The sequence below is a fragment of the Stegostoma tigrinum genome, chromosome 23 (genome assembly GCF_030684315.1).
Source record: "Stegostoma tigrinum isolate sSteTig4 chromosome 23, sSteTig4.hap1, whole genome shotgun sequence".
In the NCBI taxonomy this organism is placed as follows: domain Eukaryota; kingdom Metazoa; phylum Chordata; class Chondrichthyes; order Orectolobiformes; family Stegostomatidae; genus Stegostoma; species Stegostoma tigrinum.
The window spans coordinates 24,698,554-24,724,172 of NC_081376.1; the positions used below are offsets into that span (position 1 = coordinate 24,698,554).

Genomic DNA, 25,619 nt, shown 5'->3' on the forward strand with positions numbered 1-25,619 from the left:
AGAGTACTGAGATACAGGCTATTAGACTAGATGGGATTGAGATTCATAGGGAGGAGGTGTTAGCAATTCTGGAAAATGTGAGAATAGTTGTCACCTGGGCCAGATGGGATCTATATGAGGATTTTCTGGGAAGTTAGAGAGGAGATTGCCGAGCCTTTGGCTTTGATCTTTGTTGTCATTGTCTACAGGAATAGTGCCAGACAACTGGAGGATAGCAAATGTTGTCCCCTTGTTCAAGAAGGGGAGTAGAGACAACCCTAGTAATTACAGACCAGTGAGCCTTACTTTGCTTGTGGGTAAAGTGTTGGAAAGGAGTATAAGAGAGGATTTATAATCATCTAGAATGGAATAATTTGATTAGGATTAGTCAACACAGTTTTGTGAAGGGTAGGTCGTGCCTCACAAACCTTATTGAGTTCTTTGAGAAGGTGACTAAACAGGTGGATGAGGGTAAAGCGGTTGATGTGGTGTATATGGATTTCAGTAAAGTGTTTGATAAGGTTCTCCACAGTAGGCTATTGCAGAAAATTCAGAGACATGGGATTGCAGGTGGTTTAGCGGTTTGGATCAGAAATTAGCTGGCTGTAAGAAGACAGAGGGTGGTGGTTGATGGGAAATGCTCATCCTGGAGTTCAGTTACTAGTGGTGTACCGCAAGGATCTGTTTTGGGGCCATTGCTGTTTGTCATTTTTATAAATGACCTGGATGAGGTCGTAGAAGGATGGGTTAGTAAGCTTGTGGATGACACTAAAGTCAGTGGAGTTGTAGATTGTGCAGAAGAATGTTGCAGGTTCCAGAGGGACATAGATAAGCTGAAGAGCTGGGCTGAGAGGTGGCAAATGGAGTTAATGCGGAAAAATGAGAGGTGATTCACTTTGGAAGGAGTAACAGGAATAGAGAGTACTGAGCTAATGGTAAAATTCTTGGTAGTGTGGACGAGCAGAGGGATCAGAGGTGTCCACGTGCATAGATTCCTGAAAGTTGCCACCCAGGTTGATAGGGTTGTTAAGAAGGTGTACGGTGTGTTGGGTTTTATTGGTAGAGGAATTGAGTTTTGGAGCCATGAAGTCATGTTGCAGCTGTACAAAACTCTGGTGCGGCCGCACTTGGAGTATTGCATACAGTTCTGGTCACCGCATTATAGGAAGGATGTGGAAGCATTGGAAAGGGTGCAGAGGATATTTACCAGGATATTGCCTGGTATGGAGGGAAGGTCTTATGAGGAAAGGCTGAGGGACTTGAGGCTGTTTTTGTTAGAGAGAAGGTTAAGAGGTGACTTAATAGAGACATAAAAGATGATCAGAGGATTAGAAAGGGTGGACAGTGAGAGCCTTTTTCTTTGGATGGTGATGTCTAGAACGAGGGGCTTTAAATTGAGGGGTGTTAGATATAGAACAGATGTCAGAGGTAGGTTCTTTACTCAGAGTAGTAAGGGTGTGGAATGCCCTGCCTGCAACAGTAGTAGACTCGCCAACTTTAAGGGCATTTAAATGGTCATTGCATAAACAAATGGATGATAATGGAATAGTGTAGGTTAGATGGGCTTCAGCTTGGTTTCACAGGTTGGCGCAACAGCGAGGGTTGAAGGGACGGTACTGAACTGTGATGTTTTATGTTCTATGTTCTATGTTGAAGGGGACATACTTCTAAGGTGAGAGGAGAAATATTTTTAAAAAGACACGAGGGGAAACATTTTACACAAAAAGTGGTTCATGTGTGGAACGTACTGCCAGATGAAATGGTGAATGCAGGTACAGTTACAATATTTAAAAGACATTTGGAAAGGTTGTTGAATAGGAAGGATTTAGAGGGATGTGGTCCAAAAGCAGGCATGTGGGACTCGTATCAGAGATAATGGGAACTGCAGATGCTGGAGAATTCCAAGATAATAAAATGTGAGGCTGGCTGAACACAGCAGGCCAAGCAGCATCTCAGGAGCACAAAAGCTGACGTTTCGGGCCTAGACCCTTCATCAGAGAGGGGGAGGGGGAGAGGGCACTGGAATAAATAGGGAGAGAGGGGGAGGCGGACCCATTAAGCAGAGGTTCACCTACATTCCACATTAAGCAGAGGTTCACCTGCACATCTGCCAATGTGATATACTGCATCCACTGTACCCGGTGTGGCTTCCTCTACATTGGGGAAACCAAGCGGAGGCTTGGAGACCGCTTTGCAGAACACCTCCGCTCAGTTCTCAACAAACAACTGCGCCTCCCAGTCGCAAACCATTTCCACTCCCCCTCCCATTCTTTAGATGACATGTCCATCATGGGCCTCCTGCAGTGCCACAATGATGCCACCCGAAGGTTGCAGGAACAGCAACTCATGTTCTGCCTGGGAACCCTGCAGCCTAATGGTATCAATGTGGACTTCACCAGTTTCAAAATCTCCCCTTCCCCTACTGCATCCCTAAACCAGCCCAGTTTGTCCCCTCCCCCCACTGCACCACACAACCAGCCCAGCTCTTCCCCCCCCCCACCCACTGCATCCCAAAACCAGTCCACCCTGTCTCTGCCTCCCTAACCTGTTCTTCCTCTCACCCATCCCTTCCTCCCACCCCAAGCCGCACCCCCATCTACCTACTAACCTCATCCCACCTCCTTGACCTGTCCCCTCCCTACCTCCCCACCTATACTCTTTCCACCTATCTTCTTTACTCTCCATCTTCAGTCGCCTCCCCCTCTCTCCCTATTTATTCCAGTTCCCTCTCCCCATCCCCCTCTCTGATGAAGGGTCTAGGCCCGAAACGTCAGCTTTTGTGCTCCTGAGATGCTGCTTGGCCTGCTGTATTCATCCAGCCTCACATTTTATTATTTGTGGGACTCGTGTAGTGTGGGATCAAAATCAACGTAGGCTAGTTGGACTGCAAGGCCTATTTCTATGCTCTATGACTCCATTACAATTGGAATTGTCAATTTCCTGAACAATTCTCCTGGAGTCAGCCTGATCTCAATGTGCAACTCCTGTATACCCTGCTCTTTCTGGTCAATGGAGTATCTGAACGATAGTTTTACGCCTGGGAAGTTTTGCCTCTCTGGTTACTGGAACATTTCAGTTTTGATCCTTCATCCTGCTACCGTTAGATGGCGCTTTTTAACTATGCAGCCGCTCAAACTCCCGAGAAACACTTTGTGATAAGTTGCGGTACCTTCAAAGTAAATCTGGATGCAATGTAAATCATAGAAACAGCCTGACCTGTTCCGTTTCTAATGTTTAACGTAGAATTGTCTAGCCATTACGCTGCGCGTAGTTTTCTCTGAATACAACTCCTTTTTTGGAAAGCATGAGAAGAAAAGCTCTCGGCAAAATTAGCAAATCGAAGTCAATGTTTTGGAGGAAGTTAAAGCTTTATTTAGTTTTATTTTAGAAGTATCAGGTGTTTATCACCAACCAGTTTAATGGATAAACTATAACATGATAGCCAAAATAACAAAGAGCTCTCTGATGAAGGGTCTACGCCCGAAACGTCAGCTTTTGTGCTCCTAAGATGCTGCTTGGCCTGCTGTGTGCATCCAGCTTCACACTTTGTTGTCTTGGATTCTCCAGCATCTGCAGTTCCCATTATTACGTGATGGCCAAAGTTATTTTTTTACAATAAGTGTTTCATAAGTACAACGTTAATGTGCATGAGTTTTTTTTAGTGAATATCAAGCAGTCGTGGTATAAATACGTTAACATTCTTGTGAATTTATGTGCAATTTGCACGGTTAATATATCATTCAAATAACTATAACGTGTTTAAAAGATTAACCGTGGAACATTAAAAAGAAACAGAAGAATTAGAGAAACTCCGATTTCGTTGTGGTTGTGGAGAGAGGAACACAATTATAATCGTTTCAAGTCCAAATACGACTTTGGAACTATCGCACAAAATAAAACAAATAACTGTAGATTGGAAACAAAATCAAGAATTGCTGGAGAAACTCAGCAGGTCTGGCAGCATCTGTGGAGAGAGAGAGAGAGAGAGAAAGAAAGAGTTACGTTTGGAGTCCAATGACCCTTCAGAACAGATTGTAGCGAAGAATAGGTGGAATTTACGCTGATGACGGGGAGCGGGGGGTGATGGCAAAAAATAAGCAGATTGACGGAGATGGGGCTGAGCGAAAAATAAACAAGAATAAATGTGGATGATGGAAATTTGAAACAAAAATAAGAACTGGATCTTCTGAAGGGTTACTGGACTCGAAGCACTGATTCTGCTCTATCTCTCTCTCTCTCCACAGAGGCTGCTAGACCTGCTGAGTTTCTCCAGCAATTTATTTTTGAGAAACAAAAGTCAGGCAGACAAAGGGATGGTTGATGGTCATGTGGAGATGAAACAAAAAAGATAACGTAGAAACCTAAAGAACTGCGGATGCTGTGAATCAGGAACGAAAAAAAACAAAGTTGTTGACAAAGCTCAGCTGGTCTGGCAGCATCTGCGAAGGGAAAAAGAGAGTTAACGTTGTGGGTTCGGTAACCCTTCTGCAGAACTGGATAATAAGACTATTGTGTGTCGGCTATCCCGAGGTCAGCCCGTACTATTGACAGATCCTGGTGTGCGGCTGGGAGATTGCTGTACCACTTCTTCCTGACTATCCGTTCTCAGGAAGGGTCACCGGACACCAAAAGTTAACACTATTTTGTCTCAGCAGATACCGCCAGACCTGCTGAGTTTCTCCAGTACTTTATGTTCTCATTTTCAATCTAGTGCACATTTTCCCATGCTTTTCACTTTATGTCAGCAGTGCGCGGGGCGTGCCGGGAGGTGTGGGGGCGGGGCCAGAGGTGGGTCTGCCGGGAGCTGTGGCCGGGTTGTTGTTGTTTGGGGGCGTGGGGGAGAGGAGGCGCGGGGCCTGCCGGGAGGTGTGGCTGTGTTGTTGGCCGGGTTTGGTGGGGGGGAGGAGAGGGGCCAGGGGCCTGCGGCCTGCGGGGAGGTGTGGCCGCGTTGTTGTTGGGGGAGGTGTGGCGGTGGCCGCGGCCGCGGGGCCTGCCGGGAGGTGTGGCGGTGGGCCGGAGGTGTGGCCGCGTTGTTGTAGGGGGAGGTGTGGCGGTGGCTGCGGGGCCGTGTTGTTGTAGGGCGAGGTGTGGCGGTGGCCGCGGGGCCTGCCGGGAGGTGTGGCGGTGGGGCCGGGTTGTTGTTGGGGGAGGTGTGGCGTTGGCCGCGGGGCCTGCCGGGAGGTGTGGCGGTTGCAGCGGGAGGGCGCTGGGCGGTTGTTGAGAATGGCGGCGGTGAGTGGTGCGTTGTCGGAGCTGTCTGAAAACTTTAACAGTTCATTGTGCCGAAAATGTTCTGGTTTGGAGCGTGCGGCTGCTGCCGCCAAGTGGGTCCGTCTGAATGTCGGTGGCACCCGGTTCCTGAGCACCCGCCAGACCCTCTGCCGCGATCCTAAGTCATTCCTGTATCGACTGTGCCAAGCCGACCCCGACCTGGATTCCGACAAGGTACTGGGAGAGTGGGGGGCGGAGAGGATGGACTCAGAGTGTGGGGTCGGTGGGTACGCAAGACCCTGTGTTTTGGAGAGAGGTTGGATCCAGATAGAATTTCGTACATGCTGACAAAGATTAACATTCCTCAACATATATTGTATATAAACTTTCATCTCAAATGAGGCGTGTTTTGGCAAACTGGAAAGTTACGAGTGATGCTAGCTCCCAAAAACCACCAACAGTCAGAGAATTTTTGGTTTTGGTTATGTGCTCCACCTTTTGTATTCCGTTCAGCTGTTGCTGAGTTGTGTGTGCATACAAGACATTGCAGTTTGTGAGACCAGCCACACCACCTAGACTTGTCAGTAAAGGCATTACAATTTCTAATCCAGAGCATAGAAATTCTGACTGTATGTGACTGAAGGAACATGATTTTGAGAAGGTTAATCATTGTAGGATCGATATTGCATGCAGATATTGAGAAATTGTCTTTTCATGAACACAATGTTGATCATAATTCTACAGTTTTCTGCCTTGGCATAGTAAGGCACCAAACATAACTGTAATTCATAAAAGATACATAATTGAAAGAAATAAGGTTAAAACGCATCAGTATTTACCAGAAGTTTATTTCTGACGTAAAATAATTCCCACTGGTTCTCTCAGATATTGATGTTATGTATTTTACTGCTGTTACCTTTGAGTTTGTGCTGGATATTACTTCTATCATTCATTTCAGTGAATGTGGTGTATTGCAGTTTGGCCTACTTACAGTAATTTTTGTTTTGAGACTTGAACAAGCAAGCTGCTGGAGGGATTCCGTAACATACAGACTGAGAAGGCTTATCTTCTAAGATGCTGCTTGGGCTGCTGTGTTCATCCAGCTGTACACTTTGTTAACGCTTACCTTGATATCTTTTAAAGTGCATTCAAGTCAGCATTTTCATTTTGCATGATGAGTTCCCAGAAGAATAGAAATCCACACAACCGGAATGATTCTGGGTTCAGTCCCTGCCCTGTACTTAGTTACTGACACCACATGAGGTATTGCAAGTATCTTTGCAGCAGAATATTCTGCAGCTACTGTGTAAGAAGATGGAACAGGGAAGACTGGGCTTGGTTCTGACCCTCTCAACAATAGTCATTTATCACGCACTGTCTAGATAGAAATCAAGGGCCGTGTTGGTACACGATCCATGATATGCCAGTATCTTTGACATGCAATAGTGGTCATTGTACAGAGTGTATACATTTAAAGTGAATCTGAGTTTAATAACTGCATTTTTGGTGTGATTCAAAGTATGTCATTTTACCATGTTTAACGGAGCAGTATAGTTATTAGTTGTTGTGCTCACTGCCTTATAAATCAGTCCTGAGCCCAACTACACTTGAAGCTATTTTTCAATCAATTCTTATTCTGATTGTGGGAGTATTGAGTTACCATCTGCTGACCGGTCTTTCACATTTATTCTGGAATTATGTCTGTATGTTGTCTCCTGATAAAGTGCTATAACTTGAGATGCTGTGAAACAGACTTTTTTTTGTGTGTTTGCATTAGCAGTTAAATGGTGAGAGGTTGAGATTTACCACTTGTACAGTTGTTTGAACTAGTCTCCCATAAAATCCCAATCATGTTATAATTTTTCAATGGCTTCTCTTTGCTTTTCTCCCTGTCAGTAGTAATTGTGCTGTATTACATTCCATAGTGCAGGAGGATCTGAACTTGTCAAAGCTGAATTTCTGAGTCCATTTACCATAGGACTGTAAATGAGATCAGTGAAATCATAGTATTAAAGGTGAAATATAGCTGGAATATTACTGCGCTTATTCAACTTAATAAAGTAAGTGACAGCCATTTATTCTGGACCATTCTTTGGTCAAGCCATCGCCCCAACCAGAGTCAGCCTATCTAGTTTAAAACTTTACCAAAGCTTTGCAGTTAGCTGTCAAACGTTATTAATTGATATATTCTTCAAGGCATTGCATCTATAAATCAGAATCCACTAACCGACCAAATCAGCATTCTCCTTTCAGTTAAAATAACTATTGTTTTCCCTTTGCATTGGTATTCTTGTAAATTGTTCTCATGTGAGACAAAAAATCTTCATCAAAATGTCTTTATTTCTGGCAATACCAAAGCTGAAATTATGGAGACTGGTGATCATTAGTGGTATATGACTTTCTTAACAATCTAACCAACATCATATAAATAGTTATTTACTTCACTTGCAGGGGCTTCACAAATCCAATGCAATAATTATCACACTTCATTGAATGTTGTCTCAATAATCCTTGTGTTGTTAGGTTTGATTAGTGTCAGTCCGATGTTTTCCATTTGAGAACTATCAGATGGAAACAAAAGCCCACAGAATGTGACATTTTACCCACCCAAATTTTACTTTACAACCTCATTACCTTGTCAAGTGACAGCACTTGTCTCCCATTAAGAGCTGTAGCTTCAACTGATGTTTGTAACAGTCTTTCGGTCAGAGGGGTTGAGACATTTCATATGCTGACACATTCCTCTGAACACCATTTTTTGACTTCTGAAGAGTGAGATGCCCAGAAGTAAAAAGGTGCCTTTGCCAAAAGATCTGCCAATGCACGGCAAGAAAGTAAATTAGTGATAACTCACCAAGAAACCTGACAAATTTCATAGCTGGTGTTACCTGTTGTACTGGAACTTGTGTTTTAAACACTATACCAAGCTAGAAATGTCTGGTAGCATCTTTGTTTGATGCTGTGAAGGAAATTGGAAACCTGAAGGGAGAGGGTTGAACCAAAAGCTCAATCAAATATGGTTTTGAGTAGGAGCAGAGAGCATTGCAGTGTAGTGGCTAGAAATGATGAAACACTGGAGAATTACTAAGATAGGATTTACCACACTTTAGTTATGAGGAATATCTGCTGCCATTTTGTGCATGCCTAATAATGAAATCTGCTGAGTGGTGAAAAATCTGATTGTATGAATCAATTGTACGTTTGGGAACAGACTGATGTTTCATTCCTAAAAATGAAATGCTTGCACCAATTTTTTTATTTGAAATGTTTAAGTTTTGCTTGGTCTTTCTGAATCATACAGCTGTTGCTAATCTTAACGTGATGTTTTGAAGATTTGTTGTACGTTGGAGCCACATTACCGAGGTCAAACATTCTGGTTAGTAGCCAGGCTACATCACTGCAGGAGAAGACTATTTAATAGAAAGCATATACAAACTAGCCAGAATTCATTGGATGGTTTGGCAATGTTCAATTAATGTCATTTACTAGTCATTGAAGGGCGGATATAATTGCAGCGTGCAGCAAGTCAACAATAAAAGGAGAAAGGGAAAATAAAATTCATCTTTTGTAACCAGGTTTACAATTTAGATGAGCTGGTACTTTGGAATGCAGGAGACCAAGGATGTTATATCAACAGTAAACAGTCTTTAAGAATTCCTGCCTAAATCATAGTTGGTCCTTGTGGGATCACAACCCTTAAATTTTCTTGAGCAATGTTATGGATGAAGGGAGAAATCCAGTTTGGAAGTAACGCCCATTTTTTTGTCTCTGAAGATACGTGTAAACCCTTCACTGTCTGAAATCATTCTTGTAGTCATTGCGGACTATAGTACAGAAAAAGAGCCCTTCAGTCGGTTGAGTCTGCCCCAGTCAAAACAACCACCAAACGATTGTAATCCCGTTTTATAGGAGTAAGCTCATAGCCTCGCATGCCTTGGCAATGCAAGTACACACCTAAGTACTGCTTAAATGTTATGAGCGTTCTGGATGTGAGTTTGCTCGCTGAGCTGGAAGGTTCGTTTTCAGACGTTTCGACACCATTCAAGGTAACATCATCAGTGAGCCTCCGGTGAAGCGCTGGTCTTATGTCTCGCTTTCTATTTATCGGTTTAGGTTTCCTTGGGTTGTGTTGTCATTTCCTGTTCTTTTTCTCAGAGGGTGGTAGGTGGGCTCCAAATCAATTGATTAGTTTGCCTTGTTTGTCTTGCTCGTGTTTTTTTTAACAGGAATAAAAATAATGCTGCTTCATCCTAAGAGTATGTGGAGGAGCCATAGCATGCAGCAAGCAGGAAATCTTGCCTGTTTGCATGAGCTGTGTGGACTCCACTAATTCACATCCAGAACCCCAACCTGAGCTCCAAATCTTCTCAAAACTCGCTGTTATGAGTGTTTCTACCAGTACCACCTTCAGAGGCAGTGAGTTCCAGATTCCCCGCACCGTCTGAATGAAAACGTTTTTCCTAACACCCCCTCTAACCTGCTGCCCCTTGAATCTCGGCCCTTCTTACTGTCTATTCTGCCTATGTCCTTTATAATTTTTTGCCTTTCAATCATGTCGCCACTGTCTCTCTTGCTCCCAGGAAAACAACTTCCATCTACTCAGTCTCTCTTCATAACTGAAACACTCTCGGTAAATCTCATTTGGACCCATGCAGGTGCAATTACATCCTTCTAGAATGTAGATTCCAAAACTGCACATAGTACTCTAGCTGTGACCTAATCAGCTTTTCTACAGTTTAAGCATAACCTCCCTGCTTTAGCTAATAAAGGCAAGTATATCTTATGCTGCCATTAGCCAGTTTGTCTACCTGCAACTCTAAGGGACCAGTGGACATGCCTACCAAGGTCCTGTGATGCTCAGTGCTTCCTAGGAACTTATCTTGCATCATGTATTCCCTTGCCTTGTTTGTCTTGCTCGTGTTTTTTTTAACAGGAATAAAAATAATGCTGCTTCATCCTAAGAGTATGTGGAGGAGCCATAGCATGCAGCAAGCAGGAAATCCTGCCTGTTTGCATGAGCTGTGTGGACTCCACTAATTCCTTCCTCTATCCCTTTTTCCTTTTGTTGCTTAAGAAGCTGCAATAGAAACCAGCCATATTTTCAAAGCAACAATTTTTTAGACATGGGAGTTTGGGAAGATGTAGTTAGGAGCATGTGAGTTATAAAAAGGCATTGATTCTGTTGTGGAGAACGTTTAGAGCAAATAGGATTCGGAAAAGAAAAACTTACTGGCTGCTGGAAATACTTTGGACAGACAGCTTTAAGTTAAACGTGGGCAAAGAAGCCTCCTGCTGATTACCGCGTACAGTCCTCCCTTAACTGATGAATCAGTACTCCAGTATGTTGAACAGCACTTGGAGGAAGCACTGAGAGTGGCAAGGGTGCAGAATGTACCTGGGTAGAGGATTTCAATGCCCATCACCAAAAGTGACTCGGCAGTAGCACTACTGAATCAAGCTGGTTCGGTCCTACAGGATGTTGCCACTAGACTGGGTCTGTGACGTGTGGTGAGGAAGCTAACGAGAAGGAAAGACAAACTCGACCTCACCCCTACCAATCTGCTGCATGCAGATGCATCTGTCTATGACCATATCAATAGGAGTGACCGTCACACTGTCCTTATGGAGACGTAGTCCCACTGTTACATTGAGAATACCTTCCATTGTGTTGTGTAGATCACAACACCATGGTAAATGGGGCAGACATCGAGTAAATCATGCAAGTGAAGACTGGACATCCAGGAAGCACTGTGAGCCATCAGCAGCAGCACAGTTGTACCCCAGCATAATGTGTACCCCATGGTCTGGCATATCCCCCACTCAATCATTACCATCCCAGGGAGTAAACCCTGGTTCAGTAAAGTGTGCGGGAGGATCGCCTGGCAGACAAAAAGTGTGGTGTCAACCCAGTGAAGCTACCAAACAAGACCATGTGTATTTCAATCAGCATAAGCAGTAAGTGAACCACCCTTCCACAACCACCACTGGATCAGATCTAGGCTCGGCTGTTCTGCTTCATCCAGTTGAGGATGAACTTCTTACTCGTGGAGGTGACTCCACAGATATCCCCACCCTCAATTACAGAAGAGCACAACACACCAGTGCAAAAGGTAAAACTGAAGTGTTTGTATCTTCAGCTAAAAGTGCTTATCCATGTCAGCCTCCTCCTGGCATCAGATACCAGTCTTCAGCCAATTCAGTTTACTCAACTTGATGTCAAGATACATTTGGAGGCACTGGATAGTGTAAAGACTGTGGGCACTGACAAATTCTGGAAATAGTACTGAACACCTGTGCTTCAGAACTTGCGCCTCCTATAGACAAGCTCTTCCAGTACAGTTACAATACTGGCATTTGACCAACAATATGGAAAATTGCCCAGGTATGTCCTGTGCATAAAAAGGCAGACAAATCCAACCTGACCAAATACTCCTATGAAGAAAGGCTGAGGGACTTGGGTCTGTTCTCATTGGAGAGAAAGAGGTTAAGAAGGGATTTAATAGAGACGTACAAGAGGATTAGATAGGGTGGACAGTGAGAGTCTTTTTCCGAGGATGATGACTTCAGCTTGTACAAGAGGCATGGCTACAAATTGAGGGGTGATAGATTTAAGACAGATGTCACAGGCAGGTTCTTTACTCGGAGAGTGGTAAGGCCGTGGAACGCCCTGCCTCCCAATGTAGCTAACTCAGTCACATCAGGGGCATTGAAACAGTTCTTCAATAAGCATACGGATAATGATGGGATAGTGTAGGGGGAGGGGCTTAGATTAGTTCACAGGTCGGCGCAGCATCGAGGGCCGTAGGGCCTGTTCTGCGCTGTATTGTTCTATGTTCTATGTATGCCCCATCTGTCTACTCTTGATAATCTGTGAAGTGATGGAAGGTGTCATCAACAGTGCTATCAAGCAGCATCTGCTCAGCGATAACCTGCTCGGTGATGCCCAGTTTGGGTTCCACCATGGCCACTCAGCTCCTGACCTCATTACAGCTTTGGTTCAAACGTGGACAAAAGAGCTGAATTCCAAAAGCCAGGTGAGAGTGACAGACCTTGACATTAAGACTGCATTTGACTGAGTGTGGCATTGAGGATCCTTAGCAAAACTGGAATCAATGGGTATCAGCAGCAAACTCTCCAATAGTTGGAGTCATACCTGACACGTAGGAAGATGGTTGTGGTTGTTGATCGGTCATTTTAGTTTCAGGACATCACTGCAGGAGATCCTCAGGGTAGTCCCCTAGGCCCAAACCTCTTCAGCTGCTTTACCACAATCTGTCCTCTACCATAAGGTCCGAAATGGGGATGCTTGTAGACGATTGATTGCACAATGGTCAGCACCATTCATGACTCTTATGCTGAAGTAGTCCATGGTAAAATGCGACAAGATCTGGATAATGTCCAGGCTTGGGCTGACAAGTGGCAAGTAACATTTACGCCACACACGTCAGGCAATGACTATCTCCAATTAAAGACAACCTAACTACTGCCCCACGATGGTCAACGGTGTTACTGTCACCAGGCTAGGAATTCCGTGATGCGTAAGTCACCACCTGAGTCCCCAAAAACTGTCTGTAATCTACAAGGCACAAGTCAGGAGTGTGATGGAATCTACAAGATGTACTGCAGAAATTCACCAAAGATCCTTAACACTCTCCAAACCCCATGACCACTTCAGTTTAGAAGGAGAAGTGCAGCAGATACATTGCAACACCACCACCTGCAAGTTCCCCTCCAAGCCACTCCCTATTCTGACTTGGAATATATCACTGTTCCTTCACTGATGGGTCATATTCGTGGAATTCCCTCCCTAAGGGCATTGTTGATCAACCTAAAGAAAGCAGCTCACTACCACCTTCCAAGGGCAGAAGTAGATGGCCAATGAGTGCTGGCTAGCTGGTGATGCCCATGCCCCACAAGTGAATAAAAAAAAACATTTTGACAAAGATTCGGCAGGCCAAAGTGTTCTATTTCTTCAGACACAGAGTATTGCCAACATTTTCTCACACTTCTGGATAAGGAAGCTGTAAGTGCAATAAGCAAGCCATCTGCACACCTTGCTGGCTTGAAATTAACTTGCAAGCATGCAGTTCTACTCGTCTGGTTCCTTATTAATACACAATTGGAAATCCATCTTGGAAAAACTACAAATCCCTGCAGTCTTTATTTAACAGTTACCAGTTTTCAGTCCTTGCATTGCATTTAAAGAATAAGTCAAAAGTGACCTTCCATACATTAGGAAAGCTTCAGTTCCAGACCATGATGTAATTGGACTTGGGTCCTGGAAGTTGTAGTAAGTGTGCTCACCTAGTTGTTGCTGTATTAAAGATTCCTTACCCTGTCGTGGAAACTGTCTCTTCTGGAATATGTTTCTTCATTGCCAACTACTTGGTGAATTGAACAGGTGATGGAAAGAATGCATGTGAAACTTGTGGCAAAGTATGCAAAAAATATGTAGAGCTGGTACTAATTCAAGCCTCTGATTAATATTCCATCTTGATTGTAAGAGATTTTACATTGAAATTCAAAGTATTTAATAATATTTCAAAATTAAGCTGTTCTTCCTTTATTTCGATGGTCACCAACTGAAATCCTTCACTGCTAAGCATAAGGAGCGCTAGATCTGCAATTTTAGCGGGATAGACAAAATAAAACAAAATTGGGTACTACAGTATCAGGAAGAATGTAGACCAAATAATTGTGCGTTTTGGAAGCCCAGTGATTGATTAACCAGCCTCTGACATGATTTGTTCAGATTATATACAGGCATAAGTTTTGACAATGCAGTTTTCAAATTATCTCAACTATTTCTGCAATACAAAGTATTGTTTTTATGATGAATAAAGAATGACATCTGAACATTCTCATTCAACTGGTCAGGTAGGTGTTTGCCAACCTTTTGAAATGTTGTAACCGAGCTCTGTAATGGATTTTGCAGCTGCATATTAATAGGTTTTTGAGGGTAATATACAGCTGTGAAAGGCATCCAGCAGTGCAGTTAGATTATAGACTTTTAGGGGAGCACATCTGGTCAATCAGCATCTGAGGAGAAATAGGCAAATTAAGGTTTAAAGTTGCAGCCATTAATTAGAACTGAAGAGATGAAAGACGTAAAAGATATAAGAAAATCAAAACAGTACAGGAGAGAAGTGAAAAAATGAAATGAGTACTCTGGTATATCACTTAAATGAAGAAATAGGTAGATTTTCCTTTGGGAAATGGAAGGAACCATAAAGCAATTTGGAAACAAAAACATGTGCGAATGGTTATTGCAGTGTCAAATAGGAAGAGGTAGAAAGTTAAACAAGGAACACCTGTAAACTTAGTGTGCAGCTAAAATGTCAAAATGTGCCTTTTAAAAAAGGAATAGACTTGGGGAATGGGTGCAGATTTGATACTGACGGCACCAGGATTTCCCTGCAAGCTGTGTTCTTTTGTGACTTTCCATCCCAAGCCACTCCATGTCCCACAGACAGACCTGTCTTCTACTGCAGAGGAAGTAAAGCCTGTTTTAAGATCCTAAATTGCTAAAGCCAATGCCTAAATAGAGTACTGCTTAGTGACTTAAAAATATAAAATGCTTTAGCTGGAGTTGTTGTTAATGTCTGGATGACTGAAGGTTGAGAAGGAAACAACAGGGAGTTCATCACCACCCATGGACAGCATGAACATTTATAGAACATGCTTTCCAACATGGCTGAGATTGTACTGAGTAGTGAACGTGATGTGCTTAACTGGAGAAAAATACATTGAAGTCTTGAGATTTTGCAGTACTCAACAGTGGTTTAGAAGATGAATGGAAAGGTCTTGCGTTACCTTTACACGGCAGGTTAGTAGGTCAAACAATGTCATTTGGAGTTGTTTGGTGTTAGATTTTTGTTAACAATATTGCATTATTTGAGAAATGTGAAGGCTGATGGATGGAAGGTGAGAATGGAAATGAACCTGTTGAGGGATACTCAAGTCATTGACCATATATATAAACAAGGATGGATTGCTAGTAGGAGTAGTTAAAAGTTAGAGTATTGGATATTGAAGAATATTGGTTGTGTGCAGTTTTTGGTATTAGAAGGTCTGCTGAGGCTTGATTGTGAAGTGATTAATTCGATTCTGTGTCTAAGTATGCTCATGAGCATTTAACACAGTTATCTGTGACATTTCAGATTCTGCACATCCAGTACACAGCATTAACCTGATTTTAACCACTTTGCTTTCATGAGTGGAATATTCTTGTTGATCAGGGCAGCCTTTGTGCAATATTCCTGATGGCTCAGTGGAATGAAGATTAACCAAGACTGTTAGAAGCTACTTCCTGCTTGGTTTTGAGTGTGCTGGCAATTTTTAGCCTTTGAGAAGAATCTTGTTGAAACATTTTAGGCAGCAATTGGAGTCAAGCTATGATGAGGCTTTGAATTTTATGTATAAAATAGTTTATATTTTAGTGAAGACCTGTTTTCTGTTATTTATTTTAAAGAAAGGTGTTAGCATTTTTAGATTAATTCCTCTACGTAATCTTTAACACAGCTGATTCTTGTTTTGCTTGTCAAAGATATTGCTTTTGGAGTTTCTTGCTGTTCTTGTGGCTTCCTTCTGTCAGTTTGGCATTCTTTTCCCACTATGCTTTCAGGTATTGATGCTTTAGTGACCATCCCCATTTAACTAGTGACTTCTGTTGCATGCATTTGTGTGAGTTCTCAGTGAGATCAAAATTTAGGTTTAGTTTGGATACTTTGCACAATTAAAGCCTGCTATTGACTAGACATTTTTCATAAATGTCACTTGTAGTATTGGGGAATACTGGTGTGTAATTGTTTTCATTCTGATTTTTATAGCGGTAATTGTTGTGATCAGCAAGGTAGGCATCATTCTTAATATGCACATGTCTAGATAATTCCTGAAAATAAACAATTTCATCTGAGATGTGGCACGTACCAAAATTGGAGAGCATGTAGATCAAAAATATTTTACAGTATTTATCTAAACGGATGTGTCCTGACACGTTTGGTCTGCTAAAAAATGCAAATCACTTGCTGGTTGCAAGTGTATATGCGTTGTACTAACAGTCTGGCTTCCTTAATCTGAAAGAGTTCTTGGTCAGTAATTTGTATCACAGTTGTCAGATATTTTAATTAGCTAACTTGAGAGTCAAAACCAAAATTTAGCCAGCCATGAACATTCTTATTCAAATTTGTGTGTGGAATTTGGACTTGTGTGACAATACCAGCAATTATTGATACCTAATTGAATTTGAGAAGATGATGGTGAAGGTGCTCCAGGAAGGGAGTCACAGGACTTTGGCCCAGCGGTGAAGAATGAACAGTTATAGAGTGTACAGCATGGAAAGAGACTCTTCAGTGTTTCCAAGTTGGAATTATGTATGTTTTGGGTAACTTGGTTCCTGAGCATCTGTCTTTTGACTGAGTAGATGGTAGAGATTACGGATTTGGACTACAGTCAAAACCTTAACAAATTGCTAAAGGGAATATTGTAGATGGAATGCAGTACAGCAACTGTGTTCTGCTGTAGGGAATGAATGCTTAAATTGGTGGATTGGTGCTGATTAATGGGCTACTTCGTTCTGGGCATTGTCAAACTTGTGCTGTAGGCAAGTGGGAGATCATTCCATCATACTCCTGCCGTGCTTGTAAGTGGTGAGACAGGAAGTGGCATACACAGTACAGAATATCCATTCTCAGGCTTGCTGTTTTATGGCAAGACTGTAATTAATCTGCAATGCTAAGCCCTGACACTTTATTAGAAGTTCAATGTTAATTCAGTTGAATGTTATTTCTGTTGTTGGGACAGCATTTCCTGGAATTTGTGACACAATATTTCTTATTTATCAAACCAACCTTACTTAGTGTCTGTTGTGCATGGGTAAGTAAAAGTGATGACCTAGTGATATTATTACTAGACTATTAATCGAGAGACCAGTGTAATGTCCCAGACCAAGATTCAGATCCCACAATAGCAAATGTTGGAATTTGAATTCAATTTTTAAAAAATTCTAGAATTAAGAGTAGCAATCACCACAAACCATTGTAAATTGTTGAAAAAAAATCTGGTTCCTCATGCTTTGGGAAAGGAAACCGCCATCTTTGCTGGTCTGGCCTACATGTGATACCAGACCTACGGTATTGTGATCGACTGTTAATCGTCCTGTGGGCAATTAGGTGTGGGCACTAAATGTTGGCCAAGACAGTGGTGTCCACATCCTGGGAATGAATAAAGAGGACCATTTAATTATTTGAGCGGTTGCAAATGGAACTGAAAGCAGTAATCATCAATGAACTGCTCCACTTTTATATTTGTGGAGTGAAAGTTGTTCAAGCGACTGAAGATGGTTGGGTACAGTACACTGTTGTGAGGAACTCTTGTAACAATGTGCTGGGTGTGAGGTAATTGACACCTAACAACCACCTTCATTTGTGCTATAAATGATTTGAACCAGTGGAATTCCCCCCAATTACCATTGACTTGTGTTTTATCAGGGCTCCTTAATGCCACATTCTGCTAACTGCAGTCAAGACAGCAAGGACAATTCAGATCATCTATCTATTTTTAGATGTAGTCTGTAATGAGCTCATGTAATAATGAGCCACATAGTTCTAGTAGGCCACAAATTGTATGTCAGTATACAGGCTTTTGCTGAGTACACAGTGCTTGATAGCACCCTCAACAGCACCTTTCATCACTTTACTGATGATAGCAATTAACGAGATTGAATTTGTCATGCGTTTTGTAGAAAGGGTATCCCTGAGTGATTGCCAGCTTCCTTGGATAGGTACCAATTTTGGAGCTGTAATGGAGCGGTTCAAACACATTGGTATTTGAGTACACCCCTGCTTAATACATGAATGTTGTTCAAAGTGGATTTTGCTTTTGTTTTGTTATATTGAGCCATTCATCCTCTAGAATTTAGCAGAAATTTTTACAAGGTCGCCTGAGGGGTTTATAGCTCGGTTGCTACCAAGCTGTGCAAACTAAGAATTCTCAAAATTGGAGGAACAGTGCAGCAAAGCCCTGTTCAGTGCCTTGGGGCAGAGAAAAATCAGCTTGATGTTGACTGTCATAACAAGTATTGGCAGAGACTGATTTGGTTCAGTGGTGGTAGTGCTCTCCCCAAAGCCTCGTAAATTAGAAATGGGAACAGGAGTAGGTTGACAAGCTCTTACTTTTTCTCCATTTTCCTGTTCTAATCCCATTAATTCTTGATTTTCCATGCTTCTGTCAGTTTTGTTGTTGGGTGTATTTAATGACTGAGCAGCCAGAGTAGCAGCACTCAAAAGAATTACAAAAGCATCCAACCTTCTGAGTATTGAAACTTCATAGTATTTCAGTACTAAATTGTTGGCCTCCTCATCCTGAGGCTATGATCTCCAAGACCTTGTATGTTGAGAGATACAGCTTTGCACTGTCTATCCTGTCCGATTCAAGACGAGATTGCTTCTTGTTCTTCTAACTACTAAGAATTTAGGCCCAGTCTATTCAATATTTCATCAGACAAATTCTTCTCTCTCAAGAAATCAATGTTGTGAGTCTTTATGTATCCTCTTTAGAGAAAGAGACCACTACTCCATTTGTGGTCTCAACAAATTCATCTCTACTTGCAGCAGGCTTATTTTCCCTTTTATCATAACCTCATTAAAATAAAGGATGTAATACTATTTGCTTTTCTAATTACTTTCTATACTTGCACGCTGAATTTGTGGTTTATATAGAAGATCTACCAATTGTTTCTGAGCATCAATGTTTGCTAGTTTCTCACTGTTAGCAAAAGAAAAGTGGTTAATTTCACATTTACCAACATTATACTCCATTCACCACATTCTTGCCCACTCTAATTTCCCACTCTGTATCCCTTTGTATCATCACAGCTGACTTGTTGACCCAACACTGTATCATAACAAACTTGTATATATTCCACTTGTTTCCCTAATTTAAGTTATAGAGACATGCAGCATGGAAACAGACCCTTGGTCCAACCAGTCCACGCCAATCATGATCCCAAATAAACTAGTCTTAACTGCCTACACTTGGCCCAAATCCTTCCCAACTTTTCCTATTCATGAACTTATCCAAATATCTTTTAAACATTGTAACTGTACCTGCATCCACCAGATCGTCCGACAGCTCATTCCATACTCAACTGTCACTCTGTGCAAAAAAGTTGCCCTCATGTCCTTATTAAATTTTTCTCCTCTCACCTTAAAAATATGCCCCCCAGTTTTGAACTCTTCTCTCTTCTCCCCCCCCCCCCCCCCCCCCCCGCCCAACCCTAGGAAAAACACCTTGTCATTCACCTTATCTATGTCCCTCATGACTTCATAAACCACAATAAGGACACCCCTCAATCTCTAGTAGAAAAAATCCCAACTTTTCCAGTCTATATATTCAAACCCACCATTCGGACAACATCCTGTAAACCTTTTCTGAATCCTCACCAATTTAATAACATCCTTCCTATAACATGGTAACGTGAACTGCACACAGTACTTCAGAAGACGCCTCACCAACATCCTATACAACAGTAACATGACATCCCAACTCCTAAACTCAAAATTTTGAGCAATGAAGGCAAACATGCTAATACTGCCTTAACCATCCTGTCTACCTGTGATGTACATTTCAAAGAATTATGTACCTGAGCCCCTAGGTCTGTCTGTTCTACAGCACTACCCAGGGCCCTACCATTAATTGCATAAGTCTTGTCCTTTTTAGTCTTACCAAAATACAATACCTCACGTTTATCCAAATTAATCTCCATTTGGCACTCGTCAGCCCATTGGCCTAATTGATCAAGTTCTCTTTGTAATGTTAGATAACCGCCTTCACTGTCCACTATACTACCAATTTGGGTGTCATCTGCAAACTTACTAACCATGCCTCCTCATCAAAATCATTTGTTATAAATGACAGACAAAAGTGGACCCAATTCCAAACGCTATGGAACAACACCGGTGACCGGCCTCAAGTCTGAAAAGCAACCCTCCTCCACTCCCCTATGTCTCTTGCCATAAAGCCAATTTTGTATCCAATTGGCAAGTTCACCCTGAATTCCTAGTGATCTAACTTTACTAATTAGTTTTTGATATAGATTGTAATAGTTTGTGGTTCCATTGCTCGACCTGGCAACCATTTCATATCTCAGAGGTAATGAGAACTGCAGATGCTGGAGAATTCCAAGATAATAAAATGTGAGGCTGGATGAACACAGCAGGCCAAGCAGCATCTCAGGAGCACAAAAGCTGACGTTTCAGGCCTAGACCCTCTCTGATGAAGGGTCTAGGCCCGAAACGTCAGCTTTTGTGCTCCTGAGATGCTGCTTGGCCTGTTGTGTTCATCCAGCCTCACATTTTATTATTTCATATCTCAGCCTTGTTTTATATCTGTCCTGTAGTTACCTTTATTAGAGCCCTGTGCTATTTGAGTGTTTGTTATGCAGTTGACAGGTGCTATGCAGTGTCTGTTGGATTTGGCTTGTTTTTAATGTTAATTCACACCTTTGTCCATTCAAGTATGCAACACCAAATTTTTGTTCATTGCCCATGATTCACCTCTCTACACTGGAGATCATAAGCTAATAAGTTTTAATGCTGTGCAAAATGTTTCACACTTCATCACCTTAAATTTGCAGTCACCACTCAATGGCAGCTGTCTAGCACTCTGTAAACTGAACATGGGTGAGTGGATTATTCTATCTGCTGTTGGGAGTTACCTAGCTCGGGTGGACGTGATGCAGTGCTCCACTCCCATCTTACTTTGTTGAAGTCACCATAAAGGAGGGACTCTTGATGAAGAGCCCCAGTTGACTCAATATGTAACTTTGTTAAAAATCTAAAGAACTGTGGATGCTGTATATCAGGAGCAAAAACAGATGTTGCTGTTCCTGATTTACCTTCTCCCCCCGCCACCCCCATCTTCCTCCAAGGGGTCACCAGACCCAAGACATTAATTCTGATTTTTTCTTCATAGATGCTGCCAGACATGCTGAACTTTCAGGTAACTTTGTTTCCCTCTGCACAGATTCTGCCAAGAATCTGAGTTTCTATGTCATTCTCTGTTTGTTCCAGAGAAGATACTGCCAACCACTAGTCAGTTTTATTAAATTGCTGAGAATCATTGTTTCAGTGAAAAAAAATGATGAATCATGTGTTTCCATAGGAATTAAGGTTATAGCTGGAATTAGATTCCTTGAAATATTATCTTGCCTACATGATAGCGGTATGCAAGTTGGAAGAGGAATCTGGGTAATCCAAGATGGAGGACAGGAAAATTTTGTGGCTGTAGGAGATATTCCTTTCTTGAGGTATTTCCGATGTTGAAGCTGATTTCCTTGAATTCGAGGAGCAGTAATTACTGCTTTATAAACTGTTCAGGGTTAAAAAAAATCAAAATGATGGCACTTTAAAAAAAGGCAGAAGAGAGACAAAAGTAGAGACCACAAGGGAAATGATTCAAATAGAGAAAGAAACCTGGACTGTTATTACCCAGCAGTGAATCTGCACAGCAACTGTCTTTGATGTCTGATTCAAGCATCTCTGGACATCAGAGTTCATTCTCTAAGAAAACAAACAGAAAAATTTACAGCTGATCTTGGAGAAACCTGTGCAGGCAAGCTCACAGCAGGGAAGCAATTAATGGCTATTTTTAAAATGTAACCTTACTGATTTTGTTTTGGTAAATCTACAGTAGTGAGTAGAGTGGGTTCTTTTTTGACTGTATGTTTTTATTGTGATCTGTCTCTTGATTAACCTTTTTAAAAATATATACTGAGCTAGCTTGGTGTGACTGTGCTCACACAGAGGGTGATACATGTATGGAATGAACTGCCAGAGGAAGTGGTGGAGGCTGGTACAATTACAACATTTAAAAGGCATCTAGATGGGTATATGACTAGGAAGGGTTTAAAGGGATATTGGCCAAATGCTGGCGAATAATTTACTTAGGATATTTGGTGATGGGTGAGTTGGACTAAAGGGATTGTTTCCATGCTGTATATCTGTATGACTGTAAATACTGCACTGTACCTACGCAGTGCTGCATTCCAAGTTTAGACAGCTTGTAACATAAAATAAACTACTGAATAAAGCAAAAATGTAGTATAAATTCACATTTATTGATTCACAGACTTTAACTCTTACCTTTCCTACTCTTCCAATTTGTCTCCCTTATGGTAATGTGTAAGTTCACTCACTTCAATACCCCCATCCTCCAAACCTTTGTGTCCCTCCCACAATTGGCGCCAAATAGGTTCCAACAACAGGTGTGTCTGATACAATAATGTGCAATATAATGGTATAAAACGAAATGGAACTTGAAGAAGCAAGACTGTGAAAATAAAACTGTTCAAGTGGCATAACATTAAAAGGGTGGAAATGTTAAATCAGAATATTATAATAAGCCGGGGTACGTAACCAATTTATAATATATTTGGTGCTAACTTGTAATTTATCCAACATCTATCTTGTAATTTTTGGTACAGTTTTAACTAAACAATCAAATAATTGTAACTTAATCTTGTACTCTCCGTAAAACTAAAATTTGTCGTCATTTCAGATACTTTGTTGCATTTAGGGTTCATTCTAACTGCAATTAACCAAAATTTAATTACCTTTTAAAAAGCTACTTCTGCACAGTTGATGCACATTTCTGAGCGGCATGGTGGCTTAGTGGTTAGCGCTGCAGTATCACAGTGCTAGGGAACTGGGTTCAATTCGTTGATTGATTGCAAGTCCACCCCATGTCAGCTTGGGTTTGCACGAGGTGTTCTGGTTTCCTCCCACTGTCCAAAGATGTGCAAGTTAGGTGCTAAATTGTCCTGTAATGTGCAGGTTAGGTGGATTAGCCATGGCAAAAAAGGAGTTATGGGGACACAGTCAGGGGCTAGGGCTTGGTGGGATGCTCTTCGGGGGGTTGGTGCAGACCCAGTGAGCGGATTAGCCTCTTTCCATGCTGTATGGTCTCTATGATTCTAGTTTCACTAATAGTACGGTAATTACTGACTTTGAGGGCCTGTTAACATACAAGTAATTGTGTCTTGAAAGAATTTGCTTGGATATAAGTTTTGTGGTGGTATCTTCGTGACTTCGAAGTGGAGTCTTTGGCACTAATCGGGAAATTGGCTGAGAAAGTGTGAATTAAAGTTGGAGGTGATGCATTGGTTTTTGGACATAATGCATTGATTCTTGACTTCATTTTAATTACCTTCCCAGGAAGCCTAACATTAATTGTATCAAATAGTAGGTAGAATACAGATATGAAAACGTTACTTTTTTAAGAAGATTAAAAATGCTGAATCTGGTAACTTGTCTCAGTACAGCATGAAGGGAACACTATTGCTAAAAGATGCTGCACCCACTGCAAACATTGGCAACCATTGGCTCAGTGGTTAGCATTGCATCAAAGTGCCACGGACCCAGACTTGATACCAGCCTTGGGTGACCACCTGTGTGGAGTTTACACGTTTTCCCTATATTTGAATGAGTTTCCACCGAGTGCTCCAGTTTCCTTCCAGAATCCAAAGGTTTGTGGGTCTAGTGGATTGGCTATGGCAAAAATTGTGTAGGGTATCCAGAGATGTGTAAGCTAGGTGGATTAGCCATAGTAAATGTGGGGCTATGGAGGCATGTAGGGTTCTGAATCTCGGTAGGATTGCTCTTCGGAGTGTCAGTGCTGATTTGATTGGCTGAATGGGCTCATTCTGCATTGTAGGAATTCAGATCCTTTTAAGATAAGGGAAGTATTTCATGACCAGAAAGTTCCTTATCTTCAGTTGATTAAGGAAACCATTTCTGATTTAAATGCTGAATGTTCTGTTAAACAAATTGACTGCAGCTCAATATTGGGAGGATACAGCTTCAGGCAAGAGCTTTAAAACCAGCCTAAGAGCTGCATTAACATCAGTAATAATGATTAACCCAGTGACAATGATCTGCATTATTCAGCATCATCAAGACCGGCAGTTTTTCTGCATCCACCTTCCTCAATTCCACCAGTAACCGCTTAGATACTCTTGTAAAAGGATGTTAAGAAAAAAATTGTCTCATTCCTGCGCCCACAGATCTAAGAGACCCACGCTTTATCACCAGTCTGCATTAGCTGGTCTTGACTGATGCAGCATATGGGAATTCTGTATTTGACATTGATGCTCTGAGTTAGAGATGGAAATTCAGAGCTTCTGCGAGATTGTTATCTCCTAACTTCACAGAACTTTAGTGGAAGGGTCCATCAGCTCCAAGCCATGATGTAAACTGAACAGACCAATTGATTTAGTTCTTGGATTAATAGGTGGACAGGCTTGTGTCACATAGGGGATTCAGCCTGTTTTGTGTTACTGCTTAACGTTTACTAGTTGTTACAATTGCTGTTCAGTTTTTCCCAATATTTCTTCTTGTTTCTCAAGCCTTTTTGCAAAACCAGTAGTCTGAAGTTGGAATCTGATGTTGGTATCAAAAATTTAGCATCCTCGTCACCCCTAGTCAATTTGATGCAAACATTACTATTTAACTCTGTATTCAATGAATTACATGGTGAGGAATACTAAATACTGATGTCGCACATCATGAAATTTATTTATTAACTAGATGTATTCTTGCTATGTCTAGGCTCACCTCTCTCCTCCCCAGGTCTTTTTAAAATCAATTTGTGAGATGATGTCAATGCTGGCTACGTCGTTCCCTAAATACCCTTGAGGTGAACTGCCGCCTTAGGTACACCTACCATACTGTTAAGTAGAGAATTTGAGATTTTGACCCAACAGTGAAGGATTGTTGGTATAGTTTCAAATCAGGATGGTGAGTGACTTTGTTAAACTTAGAGGTGGGTTTGAATGCCAGGCACCTGGTGCATTTTCATTATAATAGCACCCTAAGTAAAGCAACTATAGTCCCATTGTACTGTAGAGCTTCTTTTTCTTTATAGAGAGAGATGACTTGTGGTTTAACCTGAGGATCACCATGCCTCAGGTGAGGAGTGAGGCTGAAAACGTGGGTTCATGGTCCCTAAACCGGTTTAGGAACTGAACCCCAGTTGTTGGCATAGTTATGCATCATAAGCCTGCCATCCAGCTAATTGAGCTAGAGATCGTAGAATCGTTATGACCCAGAAAGGAGGTCATTCATTCCCACCATGCCTAGACTACTCTTCAAACCAGCATCATTACCTCATACCAATCACTTGCTTTTTCCCCATAACGTTACGCACAATTTCTGAACACATAATCATACAATGCCCTCTTGAATGCCTCGGTTGAATACCTCCTTCACATTTCCAGAAAGTGCATTTCAAGTCGTAACAACTTGCTATGTAAAAAATCTTTTTTTCTGACATCACCCTTATTTTGGTCATCATTTTAAATCTATGCCGTCTTGCATTTGTTCCTTTATGGATAAGAATGGCTTCTTCTTGTCTACTGTATCCAGCCACGCATG

The 25,619-nt window shown here is 41.8% G+C and overlaps 1 protein-coding gene across 4 annotated transcripts in view; it reads left to right on the top strand.

Annotated features, from left to right (window-relative positions):
- The first annotated feature begins 5,126 nt into the window (after positions 1–5,126).
- Positions 5,127–25,619, top strand: part of LOC125462232 (BTB/POZ domain-containing protein KCTD5-like) — a 74,054-nt gene continuing 53,561 nt past the window's right edge. The window contains exon 1 of one of the 4 annotated variants that reach the window (XM_048552008.2): positions 5,127–5,424. In XM_048552008.2, the coding sequence (XP_048407965.1) occupies positions 5,203–5,424 (222 nt within the window). In that variant the 5' untranslated portion in view covers positions 5,127–5,202. The remainder of the gene's footprint in view (positions 5,425–25,619) is intronic. The other 3 variants (XM_048552007.2, XM_048552010.2, XM_048552011.2) reach the window with 3 other exon arrangements.